Here is a 16,381-nt window from a genome sequence, read left to right on the forward strand (position 1 = left end):
TTTGTAGAAGAGATGATCCCGTTTCAAATATCCTGTAATAATAATTGATCCTTCTTTTTTTACTGTTTTCTCCACTGTATATGCAGTTTAAATACCAAACTGTGTCAATGCACAGCAATGCTGAGCTTCCTTGATATAATCACAATTCCAATCACCTCTCCACCAACTTTAAATGTAATGAAGTAATTTCTAGAGTTAGCTTTCAAGGTTTAATCATCATTGATTTCTTAGCCATGTAGATATCAAAACCTCCAGCTCAAAGATCTTCAAGATTCAGAGTGCTTATTTACATATTGACTATAACAGCCTCATTGTATTTTCAAGAAATTCTTGAGAACAATCACTGAATGAAACTTTAAAAGAGAATATAACTTGTTTATTGGATCGTATTCCAAAACAAGGTGGAACTGGTTGTCAAGAAATATAAAATCAGATGCCTTTCTGGTGAAGCACAATGTAATATAAAAAGATGCTAACTCTCTCAATCAGTGAGTCTCACCTGAAATGACAGCTGTGCATTTCAACCACTTGAATACTGCATCAGCCATCAGTCTTTCTCCTTTTTGCTCCCTGCATTTATAAGGCCTCTATTTAAAAAAAAAAAACAGCATGAATATTAATATCTCATCTTATCACATTAATTCAAAAGGAAATATTTTAAGTGTGAAATTGCTCTAGGGTGGTTTATTAATGACATGGGGGAGTGTTAGCATCAGTCACCATCATGTACAAACTTGAAAAACTGATTTTTTTTTCTGGAGATCATTATCCTTGGAGTGGTAAGGTAAGTTTAGAGTGAATGTAGTACAGGTGTTTCCAGGGTGGGCCCAAAAGCTCCAAATATGTGACATGTGTCACATTTCTTCTTTCATTAGCTGCTTGCTTAGGAACAGTAGACACAGTACACCCAGACATTCCTCATTTAGAATTCCTCCCAGTTTTCTGTTAACCTGGGTCTGATTTTAAAGCCCACATGTTCCAGGTAATAGTCAAGGTTAAAGCTAGATGTATTCTATTTAAAACAATGTCAAGTACTTGTTTGCTGAACAATTTATTTTTATGCAAAGGGTGGTGTGGAAATATCTAATAGGGCATACTGTTCATAGCATGGTTTTCAGTGGGTTCTTCATATTATAGTATATACTATAGTACCCAGAAATTTATGCTATGGTAGTGGTTCTTAAAAGATGGAGGCATGCCCCTCTTGAAAGATATGGACTCCCTGGAATTTGAATAAAGATCCTGAGATAAGTGTATTTATCATTCAGTGAGTCAATTAATGTCCTTGATTATTCCCTAAAAGAGAGCTTTTCCCTATCAACATTTGATTTGTGGAATAAATGCTAAGTTAGATCATCCCAGTAGGGGAAGAGAAGAAAAGTCTCTACTGATTATTAAAGGAGATTGGAAATTGCCCTTTCTGAAAGCAAATATTAGATCTCTGAAAGTAAATACATGATTATGCTCCAGTCCATACCATCTTTCATATAGCAATAGACTGCACATTCACAGTTATATATGAAGAAGTCTGTGTTTTCATCTGCTGTACAATAGATGCTTAGTTGGGAAAGCAAAAGGCATGGAAAGTTTCAACAATCAGAAAAGAAATGACAAGATGGAAACATCATGCCACTTTTTTTTGTTTACAATCTGACAACTTTGTTTCATAAAAGTTGAGCAAAAGGCTGTTTCTCTTTGGTAATGCTGTAAATACAGGATTTCAGCAAAAAGATGCTATGCATGCCACAAAAAAGCCCTGCTGCAGTAATAACATTAGTGCTTATGGACTCTAATGGGAACACTGGGGGCAATTCCGCACCAGGATCTATGTAGAGAATTGGTTTCGGAACGAAAAAACACCATTTTAAATAGTGGAATTCGTCGTTATGCATACCTGCCTTTGTAGTGGAATCCAGTTGCGTTTCTATCATTTCCCACAGGTTTCCGGTCTCAGCAAAAATTGCTAGCCAGGAAGCGATATTGCTGAGCTTTGTCCCACCCCTGGCCGTCAATCAAACGTGCAGCCAATGGGCGGCCATTATCATGGTCCCGAAAAGCCCCTTTCCCTTTAAGGAAGGTTTTTTAAAAAAAACACACACACATTGCAACGAATCTGCGTTGATTCGTTGCAACGGAGAGACCAATCTAGCTAGCAGGAGACCCATCTAGCTAGTAGGTGGTGTTTGAGCTGCCGTTTCATCGTTGCCACGCTCCCCCCGAGTGAAAAAAAAATAATTCCACATGGGCAGAAAAGGCCAAGAAGATGGTCATATGGGAGCAGGGATAATAATCTGCCACTGGGCATGCCCCCCTCATGGGCCTGCTGTAGATCAGGCCCTCAGTTGGCCCGGCCTAAGGGAACACAGGATAATCTGCATTCCTTTAGTTGCTGCAGGGGCCAACAGGGCCTGTCACGCTGTATGGACAGTCCATATGGACAGGGACTCCCTGCCCTACGGTGGGGACAAAAAACGAAGGGACAAAAAAATGCCTCCATCAGCTTTGCAATGCTTCGCAATGTGCCCCAGGGTAGACGAGGACAATTTTTTTTACTTTGCAGGAAGGTAGGATTGCATGCAACTTCTAGCTTTGCAGCTACACACTGTTGGCAAAGCAGTGTGGCCACCGCCAAGCAGAATGGGCCTTTGTGTCCTTTCATGGGTTGCTGCCAGCTCCCAGGCTGGCATTGGATACTGCCGTTCTTGACTTTTCCTTTCCATCTAGATTTTACTTCTCCATTCATCCATTTCTTCTTCTCTTTACTGTCCATAAAGCTTAAGGATTACATCTAAGTCGTATGTTAATTATTCACTGTTCAGTTTCTTTTAATTGTTTTTTCTTTAATATATTTAACCACTGAAGATTGTTTATTGTGTATTTCCTCTTCAGGCTAAAAACTATCTGGGCCTTGCGATTAAAAATGATAACTTGGTATACATTTACAATTTGGGTGGTAATGATGTTGAGATACCTTTGGACTCCAAGCCTGTCAGCACTTGGCCTGCTTACTTCAGCCATGTTAAAATAGAGAGGTAATGTACCCAATATTTGCTCCATTTCTTACAAATCAGATTGGCTAAGTAAAGTTAGAAGGAGACACAATGGATATTTTTTTTGACATTGCATTGTGGTTAAAGATGTTAATCAAATGTTTTAAGCAAAATGGTGAGGTAATTGTTTCCCCTAGTTATCTTTATTTTTTATTTATTCATTTTTTCACTTGTATACTGCCCTTCCCTGGAGGAGAAGTTATAAATTACATAAAATCAATAAAATCATCCTAAAATATTTTAACTTTAAAAGCAAGTTTCACAGTTTCAGACATGCGGTGAAAAAGGGCACATATAGGGATTTCATATCATTGGTAGTAGATGTTAAATTGTAGATTTAAGTAAGTAAGCTTTAAGGAAGGAGGCCAGAATTTTGATGTTATTTCTTGGATTCAAACGTAGGCCTGACAGAACAGCTCTTTCCTACAGGCCCTGAAGAACTGATCTCATTCAGTAAAGCATTCCATCAGGCTGAGGCAGAAAAAGCCCTGGCCCTGGTTAAGATCAGCTTGACCATTTCAGGAATCTTGATTTCATGGGGGGATGTAATGGGGGAGGAAGTCTTACAGATATGAAGGTGCCAGAACCTTTTAGGGCTTTAAAGGTAAACAAACACCTTGAATATAATCTGGTCTACTTTCTGGATCCAGTGCAGCTTGAGGAGCACAGGTCAAATGTGTGCTTTCCACGGGGTCCCTGTGAGGACCCAGACAGCCACATTCTGGAACAGGCGAAGTTTCTGGAGTAACCTCAGGGGTAACTCTCCATACAGTGAGTTGCAAAAGTCTAGTTTAGAGGTGGCCATTGCACGGATCACAGTGGCTAATTCAGATGCCAGCTGCCACTCTGGTAGAGATGGTAAAAAGCCTGGTGGACAACATTTGTGATCTAGGCTTCCACAGACAGGAGGGAATCCAGAATTAAGTTCAGGTTCCTGACAGAAGTCAAAGTTGTTAATTAGATTCCATCAAGAGCCAGGAAATTCACTCTGTTTATATATAAGGGGAGCAGGGATCTGGTTTAAGTCAGAGATCACCCATGAGGATAAAACTGTCTGTTCCTTTCTCTGATCACTACATATGTTAGCAACTTGATAAATGTTAACATGTTATTAAAATCCATCGCAAAAAGAAATCTGAAATGGAGGTTACTAGGACTGATCATATTGATTTTCAAGCTGCCTCCCCAGTAACCCTACCATTACTTGAAAGCTTCTTCACCACTACCCATCATCCCTTGACATGCACAGATGCAGTAGAGTACCTGGTGTGTTGTTAGGTACCTCATATGGTGAAATGGAAGAAATGGAGATAGTGACAGATTTTATTTTCCTGGGTTCCAAGATCACTGCAGATGGGGACTGCAGCAAAGAAATTAAAAGACGCTTGCTCCTGGGGAGGAAAGCTATGGCAAATCTAGACAGCATCCTAAAAAGCAGAGACATCACCCTGCCAACAAAAGTGTGTTTAGTCAAGGCTATGGTCTTCCCAGTTGCAATGTATGGCTGCGAAAGTTGGACCATAAGGAAGGCTGAGCGTCAAAGAATTGAGGCTTTTGAACTCTGGTGCTGGAGAAGACTCTTGCGAGTCCCTTGGACTGCAAGGTGAACAAACCGGTCAGTCCTAGAGGAGATCAGCCCTGACTGCTCCTTAGAAGGCCAGATCCTGAAGATGAAACTCAAATACTTTGGCCACCTCATGAGAAGGAAAGACTCCCTGGAGAAGAGCCTAATGCTGGGAGCGATCGAGGGCAAAAGAAGAAGGGGACAACAGAGAATGAGGTGGCTGGATGGAGTCACTGAAGCAGTAGGTGCAAACTTAAATGGACTCTGGGGAATAGTAGAGGACAGGAAGGCCTGGAGGATCATTGTCCATGGGGTCGTGATGGGTCGGACATGACTTCGCACCTAACAACAACAACAATGGTGAAATGAGATTTTTTCCCCTTTTTGTAGAATGTTGTAAAACATCTCAGACAGTGAACTGAGCTCTAGAGTTATTATTGTAGCCTAAAAACCAAATGAAAGATATGAGGATCCTCATGTACTTACAAGTTTAACCATTCTCATAGAAAACACAAAGTGAAGGGTCTATTCTTCCCTCTTCTTTGCTTTGCCTTTCTGTGCTTTGTTGTTTACAGCCTTTTTATCCCAGTCTCTGTTGAACACCAGAAGTGAACCCAGCAGGAATAAAAATGTCTCAGGCAAATATGGGGGAGCAAGCTGTAGCCCATCATATTCATCATATTTTTATTAAAAATGTATCCACAAATCCTCTATCTTTATTTTTATGAAATTATTCAAAATCCTCCCTTTTATAATACCAATGTGTGATTAAATACATGTGGAATGACCTGTCATGTCCAGTTTGGCCCTAATTTATCAAGCCTATGGAACAGCTTTTCTTTTCAGAGAGAAGGAACATTTATTTGATTCTATAGTTTAGTTGTTCCTTACAAAGACTAGAGTTATCGGGGGGGGGGCATGTAAGATAAAGTCTTTAAAATATTACTTTCTCTTAGAAATTGTTTCTTTAATCTTTTGTATTTAGTAATTCAGCTGAAGTTATGACCATGGATCCTGATTAGTTCTGTTTTATTTTAATCCTGCTGTCGTTCAATAGGATCGGAAAGCATGGGAAAGTGTTTCTGACTGTCCCAAGTCCCAGCAGCACTGCTGAGGAAAAATTCATTAAAAAAGGAGAGTTCCCTGGTGATGACTCATTGTTGGATCTGGAGCCAAAAAATACAGTTTTCTATGTTGGAGGAGTGCCTCCAAACTTCAAGGTAGGGAAAATAACTGTTCTGATGTAGCCCTGGCTTTAATACAGACAACTCTTTTTTTCTAGCCTTGATTATCCAAACATATTTAGAAATGAACTCTGTGAAGAGGACTATAATAGACAACTATTACATTGGTTTAAACTTACTTCAGGTTGATCAAAAATGCTGTGATAAAGGGAATGCAGAAATGTGTTTTCTGTATGTTGATATAACATGCAATAATTGCAAAGCCACCCTGAACCATAAGGGAGGGTGATATATAAATCTAAATAAATAAATAAAAGGGTTTAGTCAGGAATAGCAGCAAGTACTGGTGGGGCAGTGGGGCATCTGCCAAGGCTACAGCCTGATACAGATACTTTTGCACCAAGAATGAGAGACTTACCTCAGAAGCCTCTCTGATGTCACAGAGGCTTCCAGGGTAAACTTCCGTTTCATGCTGGGATAAGTACTTGATAGAGTGGGGTCCAGCTTTTGTGCCTTCCTTTATCCTTCTCCATACCAATGGGCCTTACTGGAAGATAATGCTTTGTTCCCTTCTTCCAGATAATGCATGCTGGAGCCAATGGAAATTGTCTTCACTCAGATCTACCCCCACCCCTAATTTAAAGCTGGTTTGATTGTATTGCTAGGGAAATATTCATCTTTGCTACTTACAGGGTAGAAAATTGCTGGACATTTGGGGGCAAAGCCTGGGGAAGATTGGATTTGGGGAGGGGAGAGAACTCAGTGAAGTATAACAGAATCATAGAATCATACAGTTGGAAGGGACTGCCAGGGTCATCTAGTCCAACCCCCTGCACAATGCAGGAACTCACAACTACCTGCCCACCCACGGTGACCCCAATTTCATGCCCAAATGATCCCTCCCCCCCAAAAAAAATCACCAGAATCCAGCCTGGCCTGGAGAAAATTCACCTACCATCTCACAATGGTGATCAGCAATTCCCTGGTTATGCAAGGAAGGGCCACAAGAGACAAACACTGGCACATCCCTTCCTGCCCACCCACTCACAATATGCCTATGTTCATAAAATCAGCATTTCTGTCAGATGACTATCTAGCCTCTGCTTAAAAACTTCCAAAGGAGGACTACTCACCACCCCTGATGAAGCCTGTTCCACTGATGACATGGAACATACTCTCCAAAGGAGCCATTTCTCCAGAGGAACTTACCTCCATAGTCTGATTACTAGTAATTTTGGGAAATCCACCTGACGGTTGGCAACAATATTGCCACCTAACAAGTAATTCCTTTTGTTTCCCTGGCAAAACGCTGATTACCCATTAGGTAGAGAAAGGGAATTAGCAAGCACTGAAACTTCATCAATTAGTCCAGCTCTGGGCATGTAACTTTCACTGGATCAGACCAGGCTCAAAGAACTGTAAGCAAGACAAGGATGGAGGAAAATTTAATAAATGGAATAGCCAGATTGTGAGGAGTTGAGGAAATTACCTGGCAAAAAGACAGCACAGAATTCAGAAAATATTTCATAAAAGAAACAGATGAGCAGAAATTCACAGAAGGTAGAAAGAACCATGACAGACTGAGAAGGAAACTGTTTCAGGCATGAGGGAAAGTGTCCCACAGACATGAAGGCAATATAATGAGAAAGGGGAACTAACAGCAAGTGTGCGTAGTGTAAAGAAAGCAAGAAGAATAAAAATAGATAAAGAGACATATTTGGGGCAGAGCTATGGTGAGCCTTAAAAGAATTTGCAAATGATGCAGAAAGAATCAGCAACTGAGATCACAGACAAAGTAATGACATTATTATGGTTATGTGCTCAGAGATGGAGCTGCTGCATGGAAAGGAGTATCCCAAGGCTAGCCTGGAAACCCAGTTTTGCAGATGTGGCTCAGATTGTGACTTTGACTTTAGTGACATTGACTTTAGTGACAATGACATTTCATTGGCTTCCTTTTCTCCACAGCTTCCCCCTAGCTTGGATCTTCCAGGCTTCACTGGCTGCTTGGAGCTTGCCACGCTAAATGATGATGTCATCAGTTTGTATAATTTCAAAAATATCTACAATATCACCAAATCAGTACCTTGTGCCAGGTAGGAGGGATTGTATTATCATGCTAAGTGCAATAAAATAGACTTATCTTGTTTATTATGACTTTTCACATTCATATATGTGACTCTGACCGTTGAGCAAGAATGGATCTAGTACCTGTGTGGAGAAAGGCATTGAAAGTACTTGTTGCCCTTGTTGCAGTAGCAGTTTATAGCCATGCCATTGGCTTGTTTAGTTGACAGTCTTATCTTTAATGCATGCTAAGCCAGAACAGCCTTCCCAACAGGTAACAGATAGGAATGACCTAATTCTTCCTCCCTCACACTGGTCCTTACTCTGAGCTTAGAAAGTTTAATTAACATGAAGAGAAACTGCATAAATCCTGGTCCATAGTATGATTAACACACTCGTTCAAAATGCCCTGTACACTAGTTACCACATTTTCCTGCACAAAACTTAATATTTATTTAATTGTTCAATTTATATAGCACCCTCCCATCAAGCTGGCTCAGGGCAGTGTACAACATCATATTCCATGCAACAATAAATAATTAAACAGAGTAACTAATTTAAAAATAATTAAAATATAATTAATTGAAAAGCGCATCTACATCTGACAATTTTCACCAAACTTCTAGAACACTCTTCAGATCTGTGTCTTCTTTCAATTTGGGGTGTTTCCGTAGGGGGCCCCTTAGATGTTAACAACTCACTGGCCCAAACCAAAAGCTTCATGGAAGAGCTCCGTCTTGCAGGCTATCATGTAGCCCCAAAGCATAGTCTCCATGACTTGGAAAGGCTTCTGGTCTGCAGAACCATCTTCCCCCCCGTCCATCTGTTCCCAGATTGTTTGGTGAAGTTCTGTCCTTGCCGCACTATCTGTAGACTATGACTAGAGCCAAAAGTTCTCAATTGCTTGGTAGCAGTTAGATATATTCTCTCTTTATAGATTAATGCCTGTGGGAAAGTGTTTTGGGAAATTCTGTGGGAAAGTGTTTTGGTGGGCAAACTGAGTAATTGTTGCTGGAAGTGGGAGGATGCCTATATGAGCCCCAGGCTTGGCATTCTTAGCAAGCCTTGTTATCGTGAAGTGTCCTGAATTTGAATATAAAACTGTCGGCAACAGGATTCTCTGCCACATGTGGAAACATCCCACATAATGGCCAGAGTGGCAGCTGGAGAATCTGTGCGCCAGGCTCCACCCACTACGCTGCCCCTGTTGTTGCCTCTGCCACCTGTCTGCACTCTCCTGAGGGCAGGGGCGGCCCTGGAAGACAGGGGGCAGTGCGGTAAATGGGGCTCAGCTCTGGGGCTCACCAGATGCCTCTGTTTTTTTTTTGAGGCTGCCTGTGCTCTCCTGAGGGCAGGGGAAGCCTTGGAGAACAAGCAGCAGCAGTGTTGTGAATAGGGCTCAGTTCTGGGGCTCACCTGCCACCGCCACCGTTGCTTGTTCTTCAAAGCTGCCCATGTTCTCCTGAGGTCAGGGGTGGCCTCAGAGGATAAGCAGTTGCAGCAGCTGGCAAGGCCCAGTGCTGAGCCCCATTCACCACTGCCCCTTGTTCTTCAAGGCTGCCCGCACTCTCCTGAAGATGAGGTGGCCTCAAAGGATGGGCAGCAGCAGCGGCTGGCAAGGCCCAGAGCTGAGCCATGTTAGCCGCCGCTGCTCATTCGCTGAGGCTGTCCACACTCTGCTGAGGGCATGGGCAGCCTCAGAGGACAAGTAGTGGTAACACAGCAAACAGGGCTTGGCTCTGGGCCTTGCCAGCGGCTGCCGCTGCTCATCCTCCAAGGCCACCCATGTTCTCCATCTACTGGCGCATTCCCTGGGGCATCTGTTTGAGGGGCCAAACCCGTGGATTTTTCCACATCAAAACAGCTTTCAACTCTTTTCTAAGAAATGTCTCATCTCATCACTCAACCAGCAAATCAGTATCCTAATTTCGTGAAATAGGCCCTGCAGAATTGAGCCAGCTCCATCAAGTCCCAGATCTCCTATGGGAGCTAATTCCACCAAAGGGGGCAAGGACTGAGAACATCCCGGCCCTGGTTAAGGCCATACGTACTTCCTTGGGGCCAGGAACCACCAATATACAAATTATCATAGTATTATAGCCTCCCCAAATTCAGATACTTACAAATTCATACAGCATAACATTCAGATAATACCAAGTGTAATATTACACAAGCTGTGTGAATGTCACTGGAAGTAAATTTCTATATTCCTTTTGGGTGGATTTTTAAGGTACTGTTGTTGTTTTGCTACAACAGACTAACATGACTACTCCTCTGGCAAAATATATTCTTGATTTTATTATTGCTTCTTCTAAGTGTTGCTTCTAGAAATTCTCTCTCTAGGACAGAGCACATAGGCCTTCTGATTCAGTAACTGAATTTTGGTTGCCTCTCTTCTTCATCATACTAGGGATAAGTTGGCCTTCACTCAGAGTCGAGCCATAAACTATTTCTTCGATGGTTCTGGCTATGCTTTGGTGAAAAACATTGAGAAAAGAGGAAAATTCAGTCTGGTAACTCGTTTTGATATAGAAGTTCGAACGCCAACAGATAATGGACTTCTCCTCCTGATGGTTAATGGAGTAAGTAAATAGATATCCTAACCTCCTTGTTCATTTTCCAGTTACAGAATATCTGCTCTGAAACAACTCTGCATAGCAACCTTTTCTTGGTGGTCTCCTATCCAAGTACTAACCAGGGACCCACCCTGCTTGGTTTCCAAGAGCTGACAAAATCAGTCTAGCCTGAGCTATCCAGAGTTCTCAGACTATATGCTAGCTTACTTTGATAGCTACTTAAAGATTTTTCTGTTTGGGAGTTCTGCATGGAGATCAGAAAGTTTTTATACCATATCAACAGCTGCTCTTCTAGAAATGGACAAGATGTGTCTTCACTTTACCTCACCTGTCAAGGAGTGTGTAATTTTTAAGACCCCAGCAAGGTAGAGGGCTGAACTGGGTGGCTGTTTCTGGTCTCCCAGCTGTGTGATTCTGATTCACTCCATGACAACTAGTACATATAAAATAATCTTTTCATATATAAAACAAAGCAGTCCTACATACATAGGGCACAACTTGGGATTCGGAAAAACTTCACTGCTTAGTTGTCTGGTCCTCTGCAAATTATGTTTCCCTTTCCCACGGACAATTTTTTAAGCTATATCAAAGAACAGATATGTTGCTACTAGACATTTAAAAAACAACCAATAAGTTCATCCTGACAAACATTTTCTTTTGTAAAATTTATGAAAGAAATCCATGTTGTAAAATCTTTCTATTATCTTGTGCAGAGTATGTTCTTCAGCCTAGAGATGCAGAATGGATACCTGTATCTACAGTACGACTTTGGCTTCAACAATGGCTCAGTGATTCTAGAAGACACTTTGAAAAAGGCTCAAATTAATGACGCAAAATTCCATGAGGTAAAAATGGAAGTAATAATAAGATATTTAATTCAATAAGTCCACATGCCATTCTAATTAAATTTTCACAGATATCCTTATAATCTTCTCTCTTTAAAGGTCTCCTAAAATGATCAGCTTTGATTTACAATGAAAAAGAAGTTTACAACCAAATACATTTTTAATAATAAATCAGAATCCAGTAGCACCTTTAAGATCAACAAAGATTTATTCAAGGCATGAGCTTTTGAGTACAAGCACTCTTCCTCAGACTATGAACTACCATCGTGACTGTGGGAATCATAGAATCATAGAATCATAGAATCATAGAGTTGGAAGGGGCCATACAGGCCATCTAGTCCAACCCCCTGCTCAACGCAGGATTAGCCCTAAGCATCCTAAAGCATCCAAGAAAAGTGTGTATCCAACCTTTGCTTGAAGACTCCCAGTGAGGGGGAGCTCACCACCTCCTTAGGCAGCCTATTCCACTGCTGAACATAAAGCAAAAATTAATTCTGTTAAATTAGTAAACTGTGTCACACATCCAAATACAGTCATATGATAATTCTTTGCCAAAACAGCCAATCAGTCCCCTCGAATTCAGTTGTAGTTTACAAAAAACATAGGAGAAATAAAACTGTCTATGTCAGTGATCAACAGCTCCCACCCCATCATTTGCTTCTGGCCCCATCTGTCTCCATACAAGTGTGAAACATTCTTGCAAGTGAATTGCTGCGCTGGCAGCTATCTCATCCCAAGACCAAGGAGTTAAACTCATAATTCCATTACATGTCACTACCATCACCTTACAGTCACGTTGTCCCAAATAAAAAAAATTGTGAGGAATGTGGATGCATGAGTTAAATGAGGTTAGCATGCTTAGTGAGTTAAAAAACTTATGTCCTTGTTGAGTCCAGGGTATGTCATAGTTTTGAGTGTGGTAATAACTTGCAATTCTGCATTTTTAATAATTATTGCCAAATTAAATGAAATAGGCAAAGATTAGACTTCACAACTAGTTCATTGTGTCACATACACAGATCAATTTTATAAATGTTTTAAAATATTAGCACTTTTAATCATTTCATTGGAGACACCCTTGGTGAAATGAATATATATAGATATTCCTGAAAATAAATGCCAATAAACTGTGGACAATAAATAAATGCTTTTTCTCATGTTATACAAATTTCTGAAGAAAAGTTATGAAATACAATTATATTTAGCTCAGTACCATGGTTCTTACTTTAAAATTGTTGTTTCAGATATCTGTCATATACCATAATTCCAAAAAAATGATTTTGGTAGTAGACAGGAGACATGTAAAAACCATGGAAAATGAGAAGAAAAATATGCCATTTACTGATGTCTACATTGGAGGAGCTCCTACAGAGATTCTGAAATCCAGGTTGGTTTGTAAACCTGATTCAATTAACCATTCAAGTTAAATATCTGTTTTACATTGAAGTAAGTTGCTGGCATCCACGCTGCTACGTTAAACATGTTTTAAAAAAACAATGTTTTAAAAAAACAAAGTATTCCTACAAGGGGGGGGCATCCTTCTCCCAATCATACAGGGGTCTGAGCACCTTGTTCTGAAGCCAACCATTAACACAAAATGTCTTTTTGGGCTCCAGGGACCATGTTCAGAATCTCATAAATCCACTCAGGCAGAAATAAAGTCCCAAAGAACAGGAATCTCAAAGGGAGGGAGAATGCTATATCGTTCTGGAGTTTCTCCATAGCAATGTGGCAGTGTTGATCTTTATTAAAAATGCATCTGTGTTGTGGCATTACCACACAGCAACATGGAAATGCCTTTTTAAAAAAAAAATTTAATTTCAGGGCTGGGGGGGGAGAACGGCTGTGCTGTGATTGGTGGCTTGATGTGAATGACAAGCCAAGGAACGGAGGGAGAAGTTCAGTTGTTTTCCCTTGCAGCCTCATCAGGAGGCAAAAAGCCGCGACGGGGCAGAGGAAAAATGCAGGAGGGGTCTCCCTGTGAGGAGGACTGCAAACGCAAGATTTACAATCCTCACATTGTACCCTTCCATGTAGAAATGGTCCTAGTAAAACATTTCTAATAACAGTCTATTGATATAATGATATTCATTTGCCACTTAAAAAAAAAAACTGACAAAACCCTTGTGGCTCAGAGGTAAGGGGATGGCTACTACAGAGGAACTGGGGCAGAAAAACTACAGGGAAATCTGTTATATGAATGTCCAACTCCTGCTGTACTATATTAGAAACCATACAAGCTCATCTTTCTGTGCAAAGTACTTGAGTCCCACTGATCTCAATGGAACCTGAATAATGAACATTACTATTTAGATGTTCAGGAGCTGCCACTTTCTCTCCCTTCTTAGTTCTCTATTATCCTAAAGGGGATTAATGATGTGTATTGTTATAAGGGTGTTGGTTTGTACCTCTGAACAAATGTCATATATTTACAGTGGCGTCAGTTCACACCTGGCTGTCAGTACAAGCTTTAGAGGTTGTATGAAAGGTTTCCAGTTCCAAAAGAAAGACTTCAACTTGTTGGAAGAGCAAGGAACTCTAGGAATTGGCTATGGCTGTCCAGAGGAATCACTTGTAAGTACTTAACCCACATAAAAGTCTTCTCTTTTAATATTTTTCTATAGCAAGCAGCTAAGCCTAGTAGAGACATGCAGATCATATGGTAACATTTAAAGAACAGTGGCCTCTAACTTGGAGAGCTGGGTTTGATTCCCAGCTGGGTGACCTTGGGACAGTCCATGTTCTCTCAGAGTGATTGGCTACCCCTGGGATGGAAATATTCCTGGAGGTGTGGCGGTGGGACTTCAAAATGGTACAATGCCTCAGAGTCCGCCCTCCAAAGCAGTCATTTTTGCCTGGGAAGTTGATCTTTATAATCTGGATATGAGTTGTAATTCCAGGAGCATTCCAAGATCTACCTGGAGGTTGGCTACCCCTGGGATGGAAATATTCCTGGACGTTTGGAGGAGGACCTTAAGATGGTACAATGCCTCAGAGTCCACACTCCAAAGTTGCCATTTTGCCTATAGAACTGATCATTATAATCTAGAGATGGGCAGTGATCTAGAGCCGAAGGCAGAGGCTCACAAACTGGGGCTGGGGTGGAGTGGTGTGGGTGTGTCCCTCCTGGGCTATGGGCTTTGGCCAGCCCTTGACAGCAACTGTGTATTTTGGGGCACAGACAGTTAGACAGACCAGCATCAGTCCTGCGAGTCTGGAAAGTGCAGGAAGATCTAAATAAAGAACATTTACAGCCTAAAACTGTAAATGGGGAACAAGTAAATGGCTGGAGAGACATGGGAACTGGAGTGACTTTTTTCAAGCTTGGCCTGGTAAATAAAAATCAGTATTTGCCAGGAAGGTCCTATGAAATCAAAGGCCCAAAATTTCAAGTGGAGTTAGCTTTACAGGAAACTAGACAGTGATGCTTTGGGAGGAACTAGGTGATCCACTTTTATTAGGCAATGATTTGGCCTTGTGGACAACAGGAATTGCTTTTACCAGCAGTAGGCCTCAGGCTTCAGAAGGGCAGGCATCACCAGCCAAGCAACAGACTGTTATCTAAGGGGTTAGCTAAGCAGTTAGGCCACATGCATTCCTTTTGAATGGAAGCATATGAGTGGGGAGAGCATTCCCTTCAGCCTAACTGCCTGAATGAGCTGTACTTCCAGGGGATTCTCAAACCCCACCTGAAGACTGGAATCCCTAAACCTCAGTGGGGTACAATGCTACAGAGTCACCCCTCCAAAGCAGCCATTTTTTTGCCTGGGAAGCCAAACTTTATAGTCTGGAGATGAGCAGCAATTCCAGGAGATCTCCAGACCCCATCTGGAGGTTGGCTGTCCTTGGTCTGAACATATTCCTTGAAGTTTGGAAGTGGGGCCTCAAAAGTGTGTAATGCCCCTACAGCCACCTAGCAACCCCTGACTTATTTCAGGTCAAGAAAACATTGCAGAAAGGAGGTATGGTTGCCAGATTGGTATAGGTTCATGTTCTGGAATTCCACACTACCTAGGTATGACTAGGGTCAAGACTGCTGTGCACAGAGATACCTCATCTTAGTGTTGCCAGCTTCAAAGGGAGACATTAAACCCACACCAAACCATGAGCTAGTGTTCTCTTGGCTCCACCTCCCTCACAGGGAATCAGTTATGGGGAGAGGAAGGGAAGGCAATTGGAAACTGCTTTGAGATATCTGAGGCCTGCTGGGTGACTGTGGACCATTCCCAGTTCTCTTAGACCTCTCATAAGCCCCACATCCCTTACAGGTTGTCTGTTTTGGAGAGAGGAAGGAAAAAGGTGTTTGTAAACCACTTTGGGTAGTAAATATTTGGGTACAAAAATACTGCTCTTCTTCTTAGGTGCAACAGTGAAAAAAGCATGTGGGCACATAACATTTTATCAAAAGTAAAAAAAATGGAGACAAAAGGAGGAGGGTGAACACCTGTGTACTGTGACTACCCCATGCGTATTAGAGCAGGGGGACATTTCGGTGTCTGTGGCCTAATTCACACAGGAAGGGAAATGACGCAGAACGAGAAGGAATTAGCTGCCATGTAATCTTCCCCTAAGAAGAGTCTCCAGTCTGATTTTCCCTTCACATATCTGAAGACATGGCTCTGGAAAGCTAATCTGTAACCACTATGCCACAATTCCCAAAGGCCAGTCTTCTCCCACACTCAATGAACATTCCAAACCACAGCTTCTTGATATCCATCTCTCCACTCGCACACCTTCATTTATCACCATACCACCACACACACACCCCACAACACACACATTTAACCCCATGCTGTTAAAGACTAGGCAACCCCTCCCCTTCCTCTTCCCACTGTCAAGCTCTAGAGCCCATTGTTCTAAAATTCTCCTGAGTGCCAGTCCATGCCACAACCCTCTGCAATCATACACCCTCATGCCCAGCCACACAACCACAACCCAAACGACACATTCATGCATCCACATGCCCTTCCAGAATCAACAACTCCTGACTTACTTTTACTACCCCCACACTCTAGCACCCATTGTATTCCTGGAAATATCGGGCTTTGCCCCTGGTAGCATCATATCTTGCTGGGGCCCCTCATTCATCTCCCAA

At 41.7% G+C, this 16,381-nt stretch overlaps 1 protein-coding gene across 1 annotated transcript in view; it reads left to right on the forward strand.

Annotated features, from left to right (window-relative positions):
* LAMA4 (laminin subunit alpha 4) overlaps nt 1-16,381 on the forward strand; it is a 117,118-nt gene that overhangs the window by 72,964 nt on the left and 27,773 nt on the right. Inside the window, exons 20-26 of the mRNA XM_077301695.1 lie at nt 2,890-3,032; nt 5,672-5,834; nt 7,767-7,894; nt 10,276-10,447; nt 11,155-11,286; nt 12,531-12,673; nt 13,722-13,860. Of these exons, the coding sequence (XP_077157810.1) occupies nt 2,890-3,032; nt 5,672-5,834; nt 7,767-7,894; nt 10,276-10,447; nt 11,155-11,286; nt 12,531-12,673; nt 13,722-13,860 (1,020 nt within the window). The remainder of the gene's footprint in view (nt 1-2,889; nt 3,033-5,671; nt 5,835-7,766; nt 7,895-10,275; nt 10,448-11,154; nt 11,287-12,530; nt 12,674-13,721; nt 13,861-16,381) is intronic.

The sequence above is a fragment of the Paroedura picta genome, chromosome 1, assembly GCF_049243985.1.
Source record: "Paroedura picta isolate Pp20150507F chromosome 1, Ppicta_v3.0, whole genome shotgun sequence".
NCBI classification, from domain to species: Eukaryota; Metazoa; Chordata; class Lepidosauria; order Squamata; family Gekkonidae; genus Paroedura; species Paroedura picta.